The sequence below is a fragment of the Papilio xuthus genome, unplaced genomic scaffold (genome assembly GCF_000836235.2).
Source record: "Papilio xuthus unplaced genomic scaffold, Pxut_1.1 DF826938.1, whole genome shotgun sequence".
In the NCBI taxonomy this organism is placed as follows: Eukaryota; Metazoa; Arthropoda; class Insecta; order Lepidoptera; family Papilionidae; genus Papilio; species Papilio xuthus.
The window spans coordinates 1178929-1192110 of NW_013531711.1; the positions used below are offsets into that span (position 1 = coordinate 1178929).

The 13182-nt window shown below is 32.4% G+C and overlaps 1 protein-coding gene across 1 annotated transcript; it reads left to right on the plus strand.

The window, feature by feature from the left end:
* Positions 1-213: 213 nt before the first annotated feature.
* On the plus strand, positions 214-9241 carry LOC106121571 (connectin). Its single transcript, XM_013317283.1, has 4 exons — positions 214-249; positions 339-921; positions 1616-2058; positions 9176-9241. Exons 1-4 carry the CDS (start codon positions 214-216, stop codon positions 9239-9241), a joined length of 1128 nt encoding a protein of 375 aa, XP_013172737.1.
* The last annotated feature ends 3941 nt before the right edge of the window (positions 9242-13182 follow it).

Sequence of the window (13182 nt, forward strand, 5' to 3'; positions counted from 1 at the left end):
ATATTTGCGACATTAGTGATAGAGATTCAAAAGTACATTGCTACTGTGAATTCAGTCAAGATTTCAACGAAGCAGTTAAAACTGAATGTTGGGTATTCAATGGAGGAATTGAAAAATCCGATAATCTATGGTCTAGTTTTACTTCTCAGTCGAATATAGAAAATTTAGCTTTCAATGTACGAGCCGATGGGGGATTAAATTTTGTACCCTCTAATGTTTTATTATATCTCAAAAAATTACGAAGTTTTAGTATTAAGTATAGCTCTATTGTAAATATAGAAACTTATTCCTTTGCCAATCTAACTAATGTACAAGATATTACATTAACAAAAAATCAGATTGTTAACGTTGAGAGACATACATTTTATAACTTGCCTAATTTAACTGTTCTCACTTTGGATGAGAATAAAATAACAAGACTTGTTTCAGAGACGTTTTATGAATTGCCGAGTTTACATAAATTGTACTTAACTAGTAACAATATAAGTGTCATAGAAGATGGTACATTCAGACATCTTGTAAACTTACTAGAACTAGAATTAGATAGGAACAACATAAACGAATTAAAGAAGGAATGTTTTGATGGACTCGCGAATCTAAAGCGTCTAGACTTGAGAAGAAATAAATTGACCGTATTGAAATCGTTTACATTCACTGAGCTTTGGAATCTTCAAGAGTTGCTACTGGATTATAATGAAATTCATGCATTAGCACAGAGGACTTTTGATGGGTTGTCTTTATTAAAGAAACTGAGCTTAAGTCATAATAAACTTATAGCTTTGATTAGCGGATTGTTTGAAGGAGTTAGAGGTCTATCGGCGCTGGACTTACGACATAACAAACTGAAGAGATTCACATATGATAATGTTAAACCTATTTATGACAATTTGAAAAATCAGAAGAGCTACATCTATTTGGAAGGTAAAAACACATAATAATTATTAACCACTTTTTTATATCAAAAGGTGGCAAACGAGCGAGCGGCCACATGAAATCGGTGAAATAGCGAAGTGACCGTTCCCCATAGACATACGTAATTGCATATGCTTTGCCTACCTTTAATCAACGGAGGAAATGATGCACAGAAAGAAAATATCTTCCCTTTCCATGCATCCTCTCATCCGGAAAGTGCAATTCCACTTCGCATCCTTTCCTTAAAAGAAAAGGCGTGGGAAGGGAAAGAGGACTAAATTAGGCATCCGGGACGCACACTCATCAGACGAAACGCGGAATTGCTTCCATTTCACGCTTGTCTTCTGTGTGGTCGTGGTATTTCACCGGGCGAGCCGGGCCAATTCGTGCGAAGATGTTAAAGCGGGCTGTGCCACTGTTGTGGTAGAGCCCGCTTTAAGCCCCGAGCTTAAACTAAGCTTAAATTAATTTTAAACTTTTATTGCACAATTTTATCACTTTAAATTTAAAATATACTAAAAAAACAATAGGCAATAAGTTAACAAAATGTTAGTTAAAGTAGGTCAACCATATATGTACATACATTCTGCTGAATGTTGACTTAACGTCGTGTCCCATTCTCTTTGAATAAAAAAACATTTTTTTGTACAAGTTCGTTTCGAAGAAGGAAACAAATAATTAGTTTTTCTATATATTTTTGCAGGTAATGACTTCGATTGTGATTGTCATTTGGCATGGATGCACAAACTACGTCATGAGGCCAGAAGCATAAAAGTACGGACATCACTAGAAAACTTTGTCTGCAAATTCAACATCGATCCAGCTATGAACTCTCATTTGACTTATTATGAAAAAACTATTATTGACACTAACAATATATTTATAGACGAGAAACCTCCGGATAAGGAATATAAAGATACAGATGATTTACAAGATGATATAGACGAGGAATTCATTGAGGAACCGAAAGTAATTAAGAAGGAAAATGAAAGAACTCTGTTGCAGATTCCTGTTGAACTGCTACCTTGTCCTGCAGCGGTAAAAAGTGTTACCGATAGAACGTACACTTATCCATCACAAAATGAAGCTAAAGATTACAGAAATTTAATTCTCACATCTAAATCAAATAAATTCGATATATCACTTGTTACTTTTTGTTTTAATTTAATATTTTTAAACAGACTTTTAACTTTTTAAAGCCAAATATATATTTTGTATGAGTTTTCACTTAAATTATGTCTGCGGATAAAATCCATTATAAAGTTTTTATAATTTAACAGCCGAGCTTTAATAACTTTTTGTTTGTTTAATTTAAGTATGTTTTAAATTAAAATTATAATTATAATAAGATTATTTTTATTAAAAAAAGTTTTATTATTTTCATCGAGTATTTTTTATCGTGTAAATAATTATTTTTAAGGCATGTAAAAATGTGATATAATTATAAGAAAATAAATCTTAATTAATAATCACAATTATTTATTATTATAATAATTCAGAGTCATAACACTATCCTTCATGATATACAAACACGGCTAAACACTCACGTATATACGTCCGGTGGCGGCACCGACTAGTTTCGAGCCCATCGGGGGCCCTTCATCAGGATGAGTGGTACTGGTATTATTTCACGGACGCGGCCCGTCGCTCACTCAAGCTCAGCAAGTTGAAGGGCCCCCGATGGGCTCGAAACTAGTCGGTGCCGCCACCGGACGTAAATACGTGAGTGTTTAGCCGTGTTTATATATCAGTTTAGTATAATGTCTCACGAAAGTTTGAATAATTTACTATCCTTCATATTTAATATTCTCAAAGATTACGTCATAAAATGTTATCTATTTTGACAACAATCATGTTTAAAGTAAATAAAAATATGTATGTAAATAGTTTGTAAGTACAAAAATTGTACATAATGTGTTAAACTGATGTATGTATTTAAATATTTTTTTCATTACCTTATGTGTTTGCAATATAATCGTGTCTATATGACAAACCCTCTTGGTGAAAAAAGGTGAAAAAAGTTTCATTGCCATTCTCAGAATCAGTTTAATGATTAGAGACCGCATTAGTGTCGATATCTCATTGTATACTTAATGACTTCTTCAGTAGCATTTTAACAACTCATAGTATGGCACTAAGACATGTATTTCAAACTACCGTGGGTTTCTGAGTCCAAAATTTCTGTTTAAAACATATCGTTATATCTATTATTATCTTTGAAATGTTTGAAATAGCAATATGTTTTAAACATGGATTTTCGTCTCAGAAACCCGCGGTTAATCATTTGAATTTACTAAACTTTAAAACCAGTTATTGGACGAGATTCAAATTAAATCAAACTATGAGCTCTCTGGACTCTAAAGGTCAGACAAAACATCACTTTTTACGAAGTTAATATAACATAAGACTGCGCAAATTCTATGCATGATAAGTAACTTAAATATCCCAAGTTATAATGAAATTAAATTTTTAAATTTGCTCATGTCTTAAAAATGTTTAAAAATTTTATCTTTTTATGGTTATAACATGATTGTACATATATTAAATGTAAAAATCTACGTGTGACAAGTAATTATAAGTTAGTTCATAAGTATGTGTTTTGAATTTGATAGTTTTTTTTTTTAATCGAATATTTATTTTTATTATTTTTAATAAAGTAATTAAACGTTCATGTTTCAATGGTGCATATATTTATTTCCCTTTACAAGTGTGTGTCAATTTACCTAAATACATGACTTTTAGCCGACTTCAAAAAGAAGGAGGTTTTCAATTCATCTGTATGTTTTTTTATATGTCTTACCGCGTAGCCCCGTCCCTGGTGCTCCGATTTGGAATTGTTTTTTTTCTCATCGAAAGGTTTTGCTCGCAGGTGGGTCTCATTTTTTGGTAGAAAAAATTACACTACGTGATAAATTGAAGTAATTTTCACAAATCTATTATCCGTGATTGGCTCTGAAAGTACAAAAGCGTATTATCGTCCTTTATATTCCCCTTGAAGAATGTGAGCTACTCGTAAGTATATTTTTATTAAGATATTTGTCATCAAAAATTCACGTTAATAGCTTTCAGCGACATCTTTTTCCCGTGGGTTTCTGAAACCAAAATACCTTTTAAAACATATTGCTATCTCTGTTTCGTCAAAGATGACAGGCAAGACGATATTTTTATACAGGTACTAGCTGTCGCCGCGACTTTGTCCGTGTGGATATATAAAAAAAACTTAACATATTGATAAGTTAAATAAAAAGCAGCTCTTCAAGGCATAAATTCGAAAAAAAAAATAAAAAAAAAATTAATAGTTTACTATGTCCGTCTCCTGAATCTAAGCAACCTCCTCACCAATTTTCAGCCATATGGGTAAAACCGTTCTTGAGTTATAAATAGTGTAACTAACACGACTGTCTTATATAATATATATATATATATATATATATATATATAGTTTTGGTCTCCAATGGTTAGTCTATTGATATTAGCAAATTTATAAAGACTCAAATCATGTCAGCACACGTTAAGGAAGGAAATAACAAGAAAATATGTATTTAACCTGATGTAAAATCTTTACTACAAATATTTAGTAAAAGAAAAAACTAGGAAAAATAATTCTATTCCAACTTGAAGAAATTGTAACATAATAAAAACATCCAACCTGTTGATATTACCGACTGAGATTTAAATAGGGCGGAACAAAATTATTGGGGCGTTAAGAAATCTCTGAAATTGAACAGAGCATAAAATATTACGTACCTTATAAAGCGTAATTTTCTTAAAATTAGAACAACATAACTCACATCCATATTCCAGAGGTAGGTAGGTCTCTACCACGAACCTCAATTTGGCGCTCTTCTGGCCGTTTCGATTCTTCTACAAATCGCTTCTTAAAATTACATTGCAAAAATTAACAAATATCAGGTTTGAAGTCTTTTCATCATTATCAGCTCACTATACGTCCCCACCGAGGGGCTCGGAGCCTACCCTAAGTTATGGGTGATTAGGCCATAGTCAACCACGCTGGCCAAGTGCGGGTTAGTTGACTTCACACATATCTTTGAATTTCTTCTCAGATATGTCCAGATTGCATCACGATGTTTACCTTCACCGTAAGAACATCGGCTAAATGTTCATATGTAAATCGGAAATCGAAAAACACATTGGTACATGGCGGGATTGGAACCCAGGACCTGCAGATTGCAAGTCAATTGCTTGACCCCTGAGCCACCGACGTTCATGAAGTCTTTTACAACATTGAAATGTATGAAATAATCTCATTTCGAAATGTAAGAAAAATCGGTACAAGTCCTAGAAAGGTGTGGATACTTCGTGTAAAAGGTGATACGATTTAGAAGGGAGTAACAAACGATCACAATAACCAGGTTCACTGATTACAATGACAAGGGAATAATGAAAGCTTAGACATTTTATAATCATAAATTAATACTCGTATACATACCATGGGTTTCTGTGACCAAAATCCACGTTTAAAACATAGAGCTATCTCTGTTTTGTCAATGATAATGACAAGGAAAACATTATACAGAGATTGTGTTTGAGAAACCAATGGATATTCTCAATTTGTGGTTAATAGTCTAAATACGGAGGAGCGGTATGGACGTACTAAGTTTATTTACAGCCAATTATAGCTAACGTCAGTTTCTTTATTAGTCAAGAAAATATTTGTAATGTAAAAAGAACTGTATATTTCAAGTCATAATACAGATTACAAATCTTGTATACAGTGCAACTTCTTTCCCATTGGGATAAAAAGTATTACGTATTCATTTTTTACAACTTTGCTTTTCTAGCCAGTATTTGTTCTGCAGTGGTCTTTGTTTAATGACTTTGAAAACGTCACTTTAACAATGTTATAATAGCTGAAAATATTTTACAATTATTCTAATAGATTTTAATATAATATAATTTTTAAAAGAAACTATAGTATTATATTCCACTGCATTTTACACAATTTTTTGGGCAATTAAGACTAAAGGTGAGTATAGACAAGAGAATTTACTTGTAACAGAATAACGAGCCACTCTATGATTTGTTCTAGTGTATCAATGCTTTGGAAACTGTGCTTTACAGACAGTATTATACCATTCGTAAGAACGTTATATTACATAGAAATTGCGCATCACGCATCTGCGGTTCCTCTGGTCTTGTAGATGTCCAAGGGCGACGGTGATCCCGCTGCTCGTTTGTCCCCTAGTCTTATTAAAAAAAAAAACAGAAATTATCGAGAAAATGCTCTAGTGTATAATCACCTTTAGAAGTTTGAAAGTAAGGATAAACTATTCCGTGATTCAAAATTTAGGTTTACACCTTACTTGATTGAGTGTTTCTATTTTTGTCAAAATCTTTTCGTATAAAATAGGATTGTACTATTTAAATCTGGAAAACAAGGCTATTTTCATACAATACAGTTGTTAAGAGCTGTTTCGTAGGAAACCGCGAAAAGGTTTTGTTACGAAGCCCGCAATTTAGTTTTAATTGTAAACGGGGTAGCTGACTGGGACACATTTTCGCAAATTTAACTCAAAACTATTTGTACTATATTCAAATGTTAAACCTAATAGCTCATACAACTTGGGTTTGTAAAAAAAAAATATTTTTGAAATCTTACTCCGCTGGCGTAGTGACCCAAAGTGGGTCTTGGCTTCCGACACTAGAGATAGCCAAAGTCGCCTGCCCTGCGCTTTCTCCTGCCATACCATCGCTTGTAGCTCCCGCAGATCCAGTTCTACGACGTCTCGCCAGCGGTACCTGGGCCTATCAAATCTTACTAACTATATATAAGGCTGAAGATAAATTATGTACTGAAATTAATTTTCGAGAGTAAAGTCAATTTTCGAATTCAAATTAAGCGTCAATAGCCTAATGGTTAAGCGTACGGATTTCCGATCACGAGGTCGGGGGTTCGAATCCCGCCAATCGACTATTGTCGTAAACCATATCCTAGCACAAGCCTAGAGCTTAGTTGGAATGGTAAAAAAAACATTAGTAAATTTACAAAAAAATCTGCTAATATTTTAATGATGAAAAAAAAATCGATTTGATGGTTAATCTATAACTTTCCATCTCGATCTCAGAAAGCCACGGTAACTAATTTGAACGTTTAAACAAATTGCACTTCAACATATTTTATATCATAATGGATACAAAAACTAATACAAAATTTACCTGATGTTGAGTAACCTAGATAATAGTCTTCGTATATACTTCTGGTACTCGAAACAAGGCAACTAACTAGGCCGTTGTAACTCTACAGGAATGAAAGAGAAAATAAAAGGAAATCTTTTCAAATATGCATTAGTCAAATCTATGTCAGGATTCTTTCGCTTTGAGCTCAGGTAAAATATTTAACTAAGTAACTGCAGTTGCATAAGATGGTCGCTTTTCAAACATTTCCTTGTACATAAGCTTTACTTTAAAATTAAATTTATATACGAATATTTTGGTAAGTGAATTATTTTTGTTACTACTAGTTTTAACGTTAATTTTATTACTTTTTTTTCTTGTTTTTTCTAAATCATATTTAAAACGTATTTGAGAGAAAATAATAGAATATAACTAATAATACGTTTTGATTTTATTTTTCCTAATCTTATATATATAATTCTCGTGTCACAATTCGTTCCCATACTCCTCCGAAACGGCTTGACCGATTCTCATGATATTTTGTGAGCATATTGAGTAGGTCTGAGAATCGGCTACTATCTATTTTTAAATCCCGCGCAGACGGTGTCGCGGGCGACAGCTAGTATTTTATAAAAATAAAACTTTATTAACATTTTCACGTACCGTAAAGAACTCCGTATAAACACAAAATGTAAACTGATCTCCACTGAACACTAAGCTACAGCGGTAAAGCATGAAGAGAACTTTGTATATCCTATTTCACGTTCAATTTTCTTACATTATCAACGTAATTTTCCAGCATAGAGTATTAATATAATACAAACTCGCTTAATACAGCTTAGTAGTTACTAAACTGGGGATTTTTCATAAATATTTTCTGTTTTGAAATCTTAATTCTTACTCATATTATAAATACAAAATTAACCCTTATTGTGGCAAGATATCTTTTTAGAAGAAAAGCAAAAAAACTAAGTTAAAAATTATTTTATAGTGATCGTATATTTTTACAAAGTTGTATGTATGGTATACTATACAAAATTAACATAAGGGTTAAAATGGATGGATGGTTGGATGAACGGTTTTTTAGAAGGTGTCTCCGGAACCGCTGATGGATCTTGATGAAATTTGGTATAGATGTAGAAAATAATCTGGAAGATCACACAGGCTACTAAGCCTACAAATTCATAAAAAAAATTAAGTTAAATAGTAAATTTTGAATTCACATCGACATATCTTCTTCCAAACCCAGGAAATTGGCTAAATTACACTATATTGAATAGAATGAGATATCTAGTGAAGGCAGGATAATTGTGAGGGGTCCGGATACCAATTTACTTACAATACCGTTGGTGTCCTTAGTACATTTGTATTTGTTGAAGCGTTTTACGACTTAGGGTGCTTCAAGAAGTGAGCGTATCACCATCTTAAAGACCTTCCAGGGCATTGCTCATGTCCATGGGCGTCGTTGAACACCTTGGTGTTCTGGCTGCTCGCTTTCCCCTTCTGTATAATAAAAGCGAAGTAAATTATTTTTTTTTACAATTGACATTTTAAAATATAGTTTCAAACCTCTTAATAATTAATAATCAGACGGAGTAAATGCTTTTGAATGTTTATTAAAATTAATCCATAAACCAAACAAATCTTAAATAAAAAAATATTATAAAACTGACAAAGAAAATTATACACCAAACTTGAATAGTACAACAGTTTCGCCAATAACTTCTTATGTATTATTAAAAGCTTTATATACTTTAAGTATATAGATTAATTAGACGTAATACTCGTAAATCTATTAAATGTTATTTCAATTTAAATTTACTTAAACGATATCATTAGGTAGAGCTTGCAGTAATGCGGGCATTAAGGTAAATTGCTTGTCTGTAAACGATAGATAAAATGCCAAATGTCATCAGTGTTTTCGGGATTGTATAAATAAATGGTTGCATATTTAAAATAATTTACATAAATAAATTCACATTTATCAGAAAAATCTCTGTTCTTATCCTACTCTATGTGAGGTTGTCGCAGATTTTCGGTTTTCAGATCGATTTAATAATCGTCATCTCAATTCTCACTTCTTACTAATTTAGGTCACTTTTTACGTAATCTATCCATATCTTTATAGGAACACCGCTACCGGCACTGGTGTCGACGCGTCAGCAAAAGGAGTCTTTACAACATGGGATCCTAGGCGGTTATGTTGGCACATAACCTTAGATTTACCCCTACCGGTGTTTCTTAACATTCATATTTCAAATTCGCGTTGCCACGTGAAATTTTTTACACCTCATAACATGCCATATCAAATCATTTTTGTGCTAATATTAAGTATAATCTATATATGTAATAATCAATTGCTGTTCGTTAGTCTCCCTAAAACTCGAGAACGGATTTGTCTTATCTTAGTCTTGAAATGTTCGTGGAAGTCTAGGGAAGGTTTAAAAGGTGAGAAAAATTGGAATTTTTGCCGGGAACCGATTCCGCGCGGTCGGAGTCGCGGGCCACAGCTTGTGTCCAATAATTATCATCCCAAAAGAAATCCCAGAAGCAATCTTTGAAAAGAATGTAATTTGTCGATCGTTTCATATTTTTGGTTCGTGCAATTTATTTATAGGTTACAAATTACATCGGAGACTCTGTAATTATGAGTAATCAGACGTAGACGTAAGAGTGAATTTCCACTGCGTAAACATGAACAAATCCATACAAAGGAATTGGACCCCAACGAACTAAATATGTAGAATATCATATATCAGTAATGCGTCTAGAGACATTTCTAGTCTATATCTACGTCTAGGGTAAAGGTATACAAATATACTGAACTAGCTGTTACCCGCGACTCCGTATGCGTGAGATTACGAAACACCTTAATTAGCCTATGTGTTCCGGAGTGTGTTCTACATCTATGCCAAATTTAGCAAGATCCATGCAGCCGTTCTGGAGACACCTTCAAACATCTAACCATCTACACATTCACATTAATATTATTAGTAAAATTAAGAAACAAAAGTATTTCTTTAAATAATAATAATTCTCGATACCTATTTAAAAATGTAAAACGAAATATACTTCAGGATATCAATTTCTTTCGACGTACAATTCCCTTTCGAGTCGGAGAAATTTTTTTCAATTATATTCTCTGATTCCTTATTCATTTGAAGCTCAAGATGAAAATTTTCAATTGAATTTCGAACTCCAATATATTTCTCATCGTTAGCAGGTTAATACAAATATAATATCCGACATCAATACACCATTTGTTTATTTATTTCGTTTCTCTTTGAATTTATCTTATTCCTTTAATATTGGTTTATGCTAAAATTGTATTTTTGCATTTATTTATGACGATTTAAATGACCCATACTTTTGAAAGTGAAACTAAAACTGAGTTTTCTTTAATAATAATAACAAAAACTTCTTATCTGGAACCTAAGATGAATACATGATTTTTTTTTTGTCAGAAAGGCTATTTCTACTGAATAGAAAAGTTTTGTTTGTACCACACTGACTCTCACACCATTCGTCTGTATTATATGGACAGTTGCTTAGAAATTGCAACTTTTAATAATAACAGTAAAAAAATGTTTCGTCAGTTAAATATATTAAAAAAAACACTTTATTACTTCCGTAATAATGCCATTTTCAATAAACAAAAGAATTCCAATATTTTAGTTTTATTTTTCATTAACGTGTGCTTAAAATTAAGTTTAATTTATAAATTAAAATTTATTTATAAAGCTCGATAATATGTTCTAACAGATTATGTAGTGTAACGAGAAATTTATTTGGGACAAAGGAAATTCTAAACCATATTTCGCTTGACGGGTCTTAGTTGGCGCCGGATTATCCGAATTGTTGAATATCAAAATGTCGACTGTACTGTGCGACGCGACGGTTTAATCTATTGATTTAAATATTCAAATACTATCTTGGATTAAGCACAAATACAAATTGACATCTCAATTCAACGTTAAAGGATAACGTTATCTTATATAAAAATTATTAAAAAAGTAGCTGTCGTCCTCGCTGAATTAAAAAGACACTTAATGAGTAGCCTACGTGTTCTTCCAGAAAATGTTCTATATCTTTGCCAAATTTCATCAAGATTTGTTGAGCCGTTCCATACAAACATCCATCCATTAATTCACATTCGCATTTATTTATATTAGTAAGATAACCTCAAGCGATGAGCGTTGTGAACCGTTCACAAACACCGCTAAACGCTGGTTGATTTTCGATTTCTCGTCAGATTATAACAGTCATCAGGATCGTAATAAAAGGACAACAACTATATTTTCTTTCCAGAATAAGTGTAATTAAGAAAAGTAAGATCTTCGTCAACAATACCTACATGTATTTATAGTACACTTACTGACTTAATCTGAATCGCTAAATACTTATTTAAATAGTTTTTAGTCTAGTTTTTCATGCTAAATCTACGCTCAGGAACTCTCTTAGAAAATGTAGTCGAATATCTGAATGATTTCACGTAATAAACTCTTTGTGTTTAACCAGCAAATTCTATCGTTTCTCAACTTGATCATGAATCGTTTGCTACAGTTTTCAAACAAACAAACCTAGTCATAATTAAATGGTGATCCTTTGGTCGTGGAACAAGTCAATCCCATGAGAAGCCGACAAACTGAAGTGCAATTAAGCATTCTTTTGTTTAACAGCAACAGTAAAGCTTTGATACCGCAAATCGTCTATGTCTACAAGCTTAAATTAGATTGTCTAGATTCAACTGTGCTTAATAAATTTATAGTTTTTATTTACATGCTTTTATGTACTTTTACTTGTCTATATGTTTGTCATCAAATATTGAGAATTAAGAGTAGTTTTTCTTTTTTTTTTAATTTTTATTCGTTTTATTTTTTTTTCTTTTAACTTAAATCATTTTACAATTCTATTACCGGTAAGTTTGATAAAGCTTGTGTCACTTTACGACAACAGTCGAAAGTCGGGATTCGAACCCAGATTGGTAGTCCAAACCCTTAATCATTAGGCTATTGGCGCATGTTTCATTATAGGATTAGACTTTTTATTACGTTCATGTGATGTACCCAGCATCTGAAAGAGACACAACATATGCAATTAAAGACCGCATGAATAATTCAATAGTTTTACAATTCGACTTCATACTTGATTACCGTGTGATCTCAATTTTTTCAAGAACAAGGCTAATTTATTTTTATTTCTTTGGGGGAATGAAATGTCTGTCATGTAATTAGACTGCCAGTGTCCCAATTACACTACATTAGGCATACGAAAAGAAATAGCAATTAGCCGTTATAGCACGGTAGAGGATTAGTCGTAAATAAGTTATGTTTTATTAGTTAGCCTATATAATAGTCGTAAATAACTCATGAGATATTTATTGTATTATTTTTCAAACTGTTAGGAAGAAAATCCGACACTATGCCGGTGTACTGGCGCAACTCTAACCTTACTAAAATGTCGACGTTTATGTCCCCTCACTAATCATTCTGACACTTGACTTGGTGATAAAAATGCGCCATTCGCGCCAAAGGATTATAATTAATAATGTCTAAAAGTAATATATTTACAGTTCTAAAACACGTGTTTAAAAATATATGTTAATGGAATCACTCGCCTTTTCTTCTAAAAACAAAGATATTGTTTGCACTTTTTTGGTAGTGGCAGATGTTCTTTTTATAAAAATAATATTTTTGTTATAAAAGTTTAAATTAAACACTAACGGCCAAAATAAATATTCGATATCAAATTTTTTACAATCCATTTGGCTCAGGTTACATTACATGGTTTAGCGACTGATATAATTTTGTTGTACTGCGGATTTTTTTTCGAATTTTTCGATCTCAAAAATTGGATATCGGTTTCGGCCGTAAAATAATGCGCAAATTACGATACCCGATTCGGTAATCTGGGTCATTATGTGAATCGTATTTTCCCGAACTGGATTCTGTGAAATCTAGTGTAGTTCGATAATTACTATACATTTAGTAAGAAAATTCAGTTAAGCGGAATAATTGATTCGGGTTGGTTCCAAATAATACTAAGGTCGCGGGCACACAATTAGCTACGAGAGGGGCTACGTAATGGTGGAGCGGGGCTATATAAACAAAAGTATTAATCCGCTCCCGCTCGTTT

What these genes read in the sequence shown, in the direction of transcription:
- LOC106121571 (XM_013317283.1), top strand. Translation starts at nt 214, where the DNA reads ATGTTTTATTATATCTCAAAAAATTACGAAGTTTTA. An exon ending in CAAAAAATTACGAAGTTTTA is followed by an intron (nt 250 to 338) that starts GTATTAAGTATA and finishes ACAAAAAATCAG; the next exon opens with ATTGTTAACGTTGAGAGACA. An exon ending in ATAAATTCGATATATCACTT is followed by an intron (nt 2,059 to 9,175) that starts GTTACTTTTTGT and finishes ATATCTTTATAG; the next exon opens with GAACACCGCTACCGGCACTG.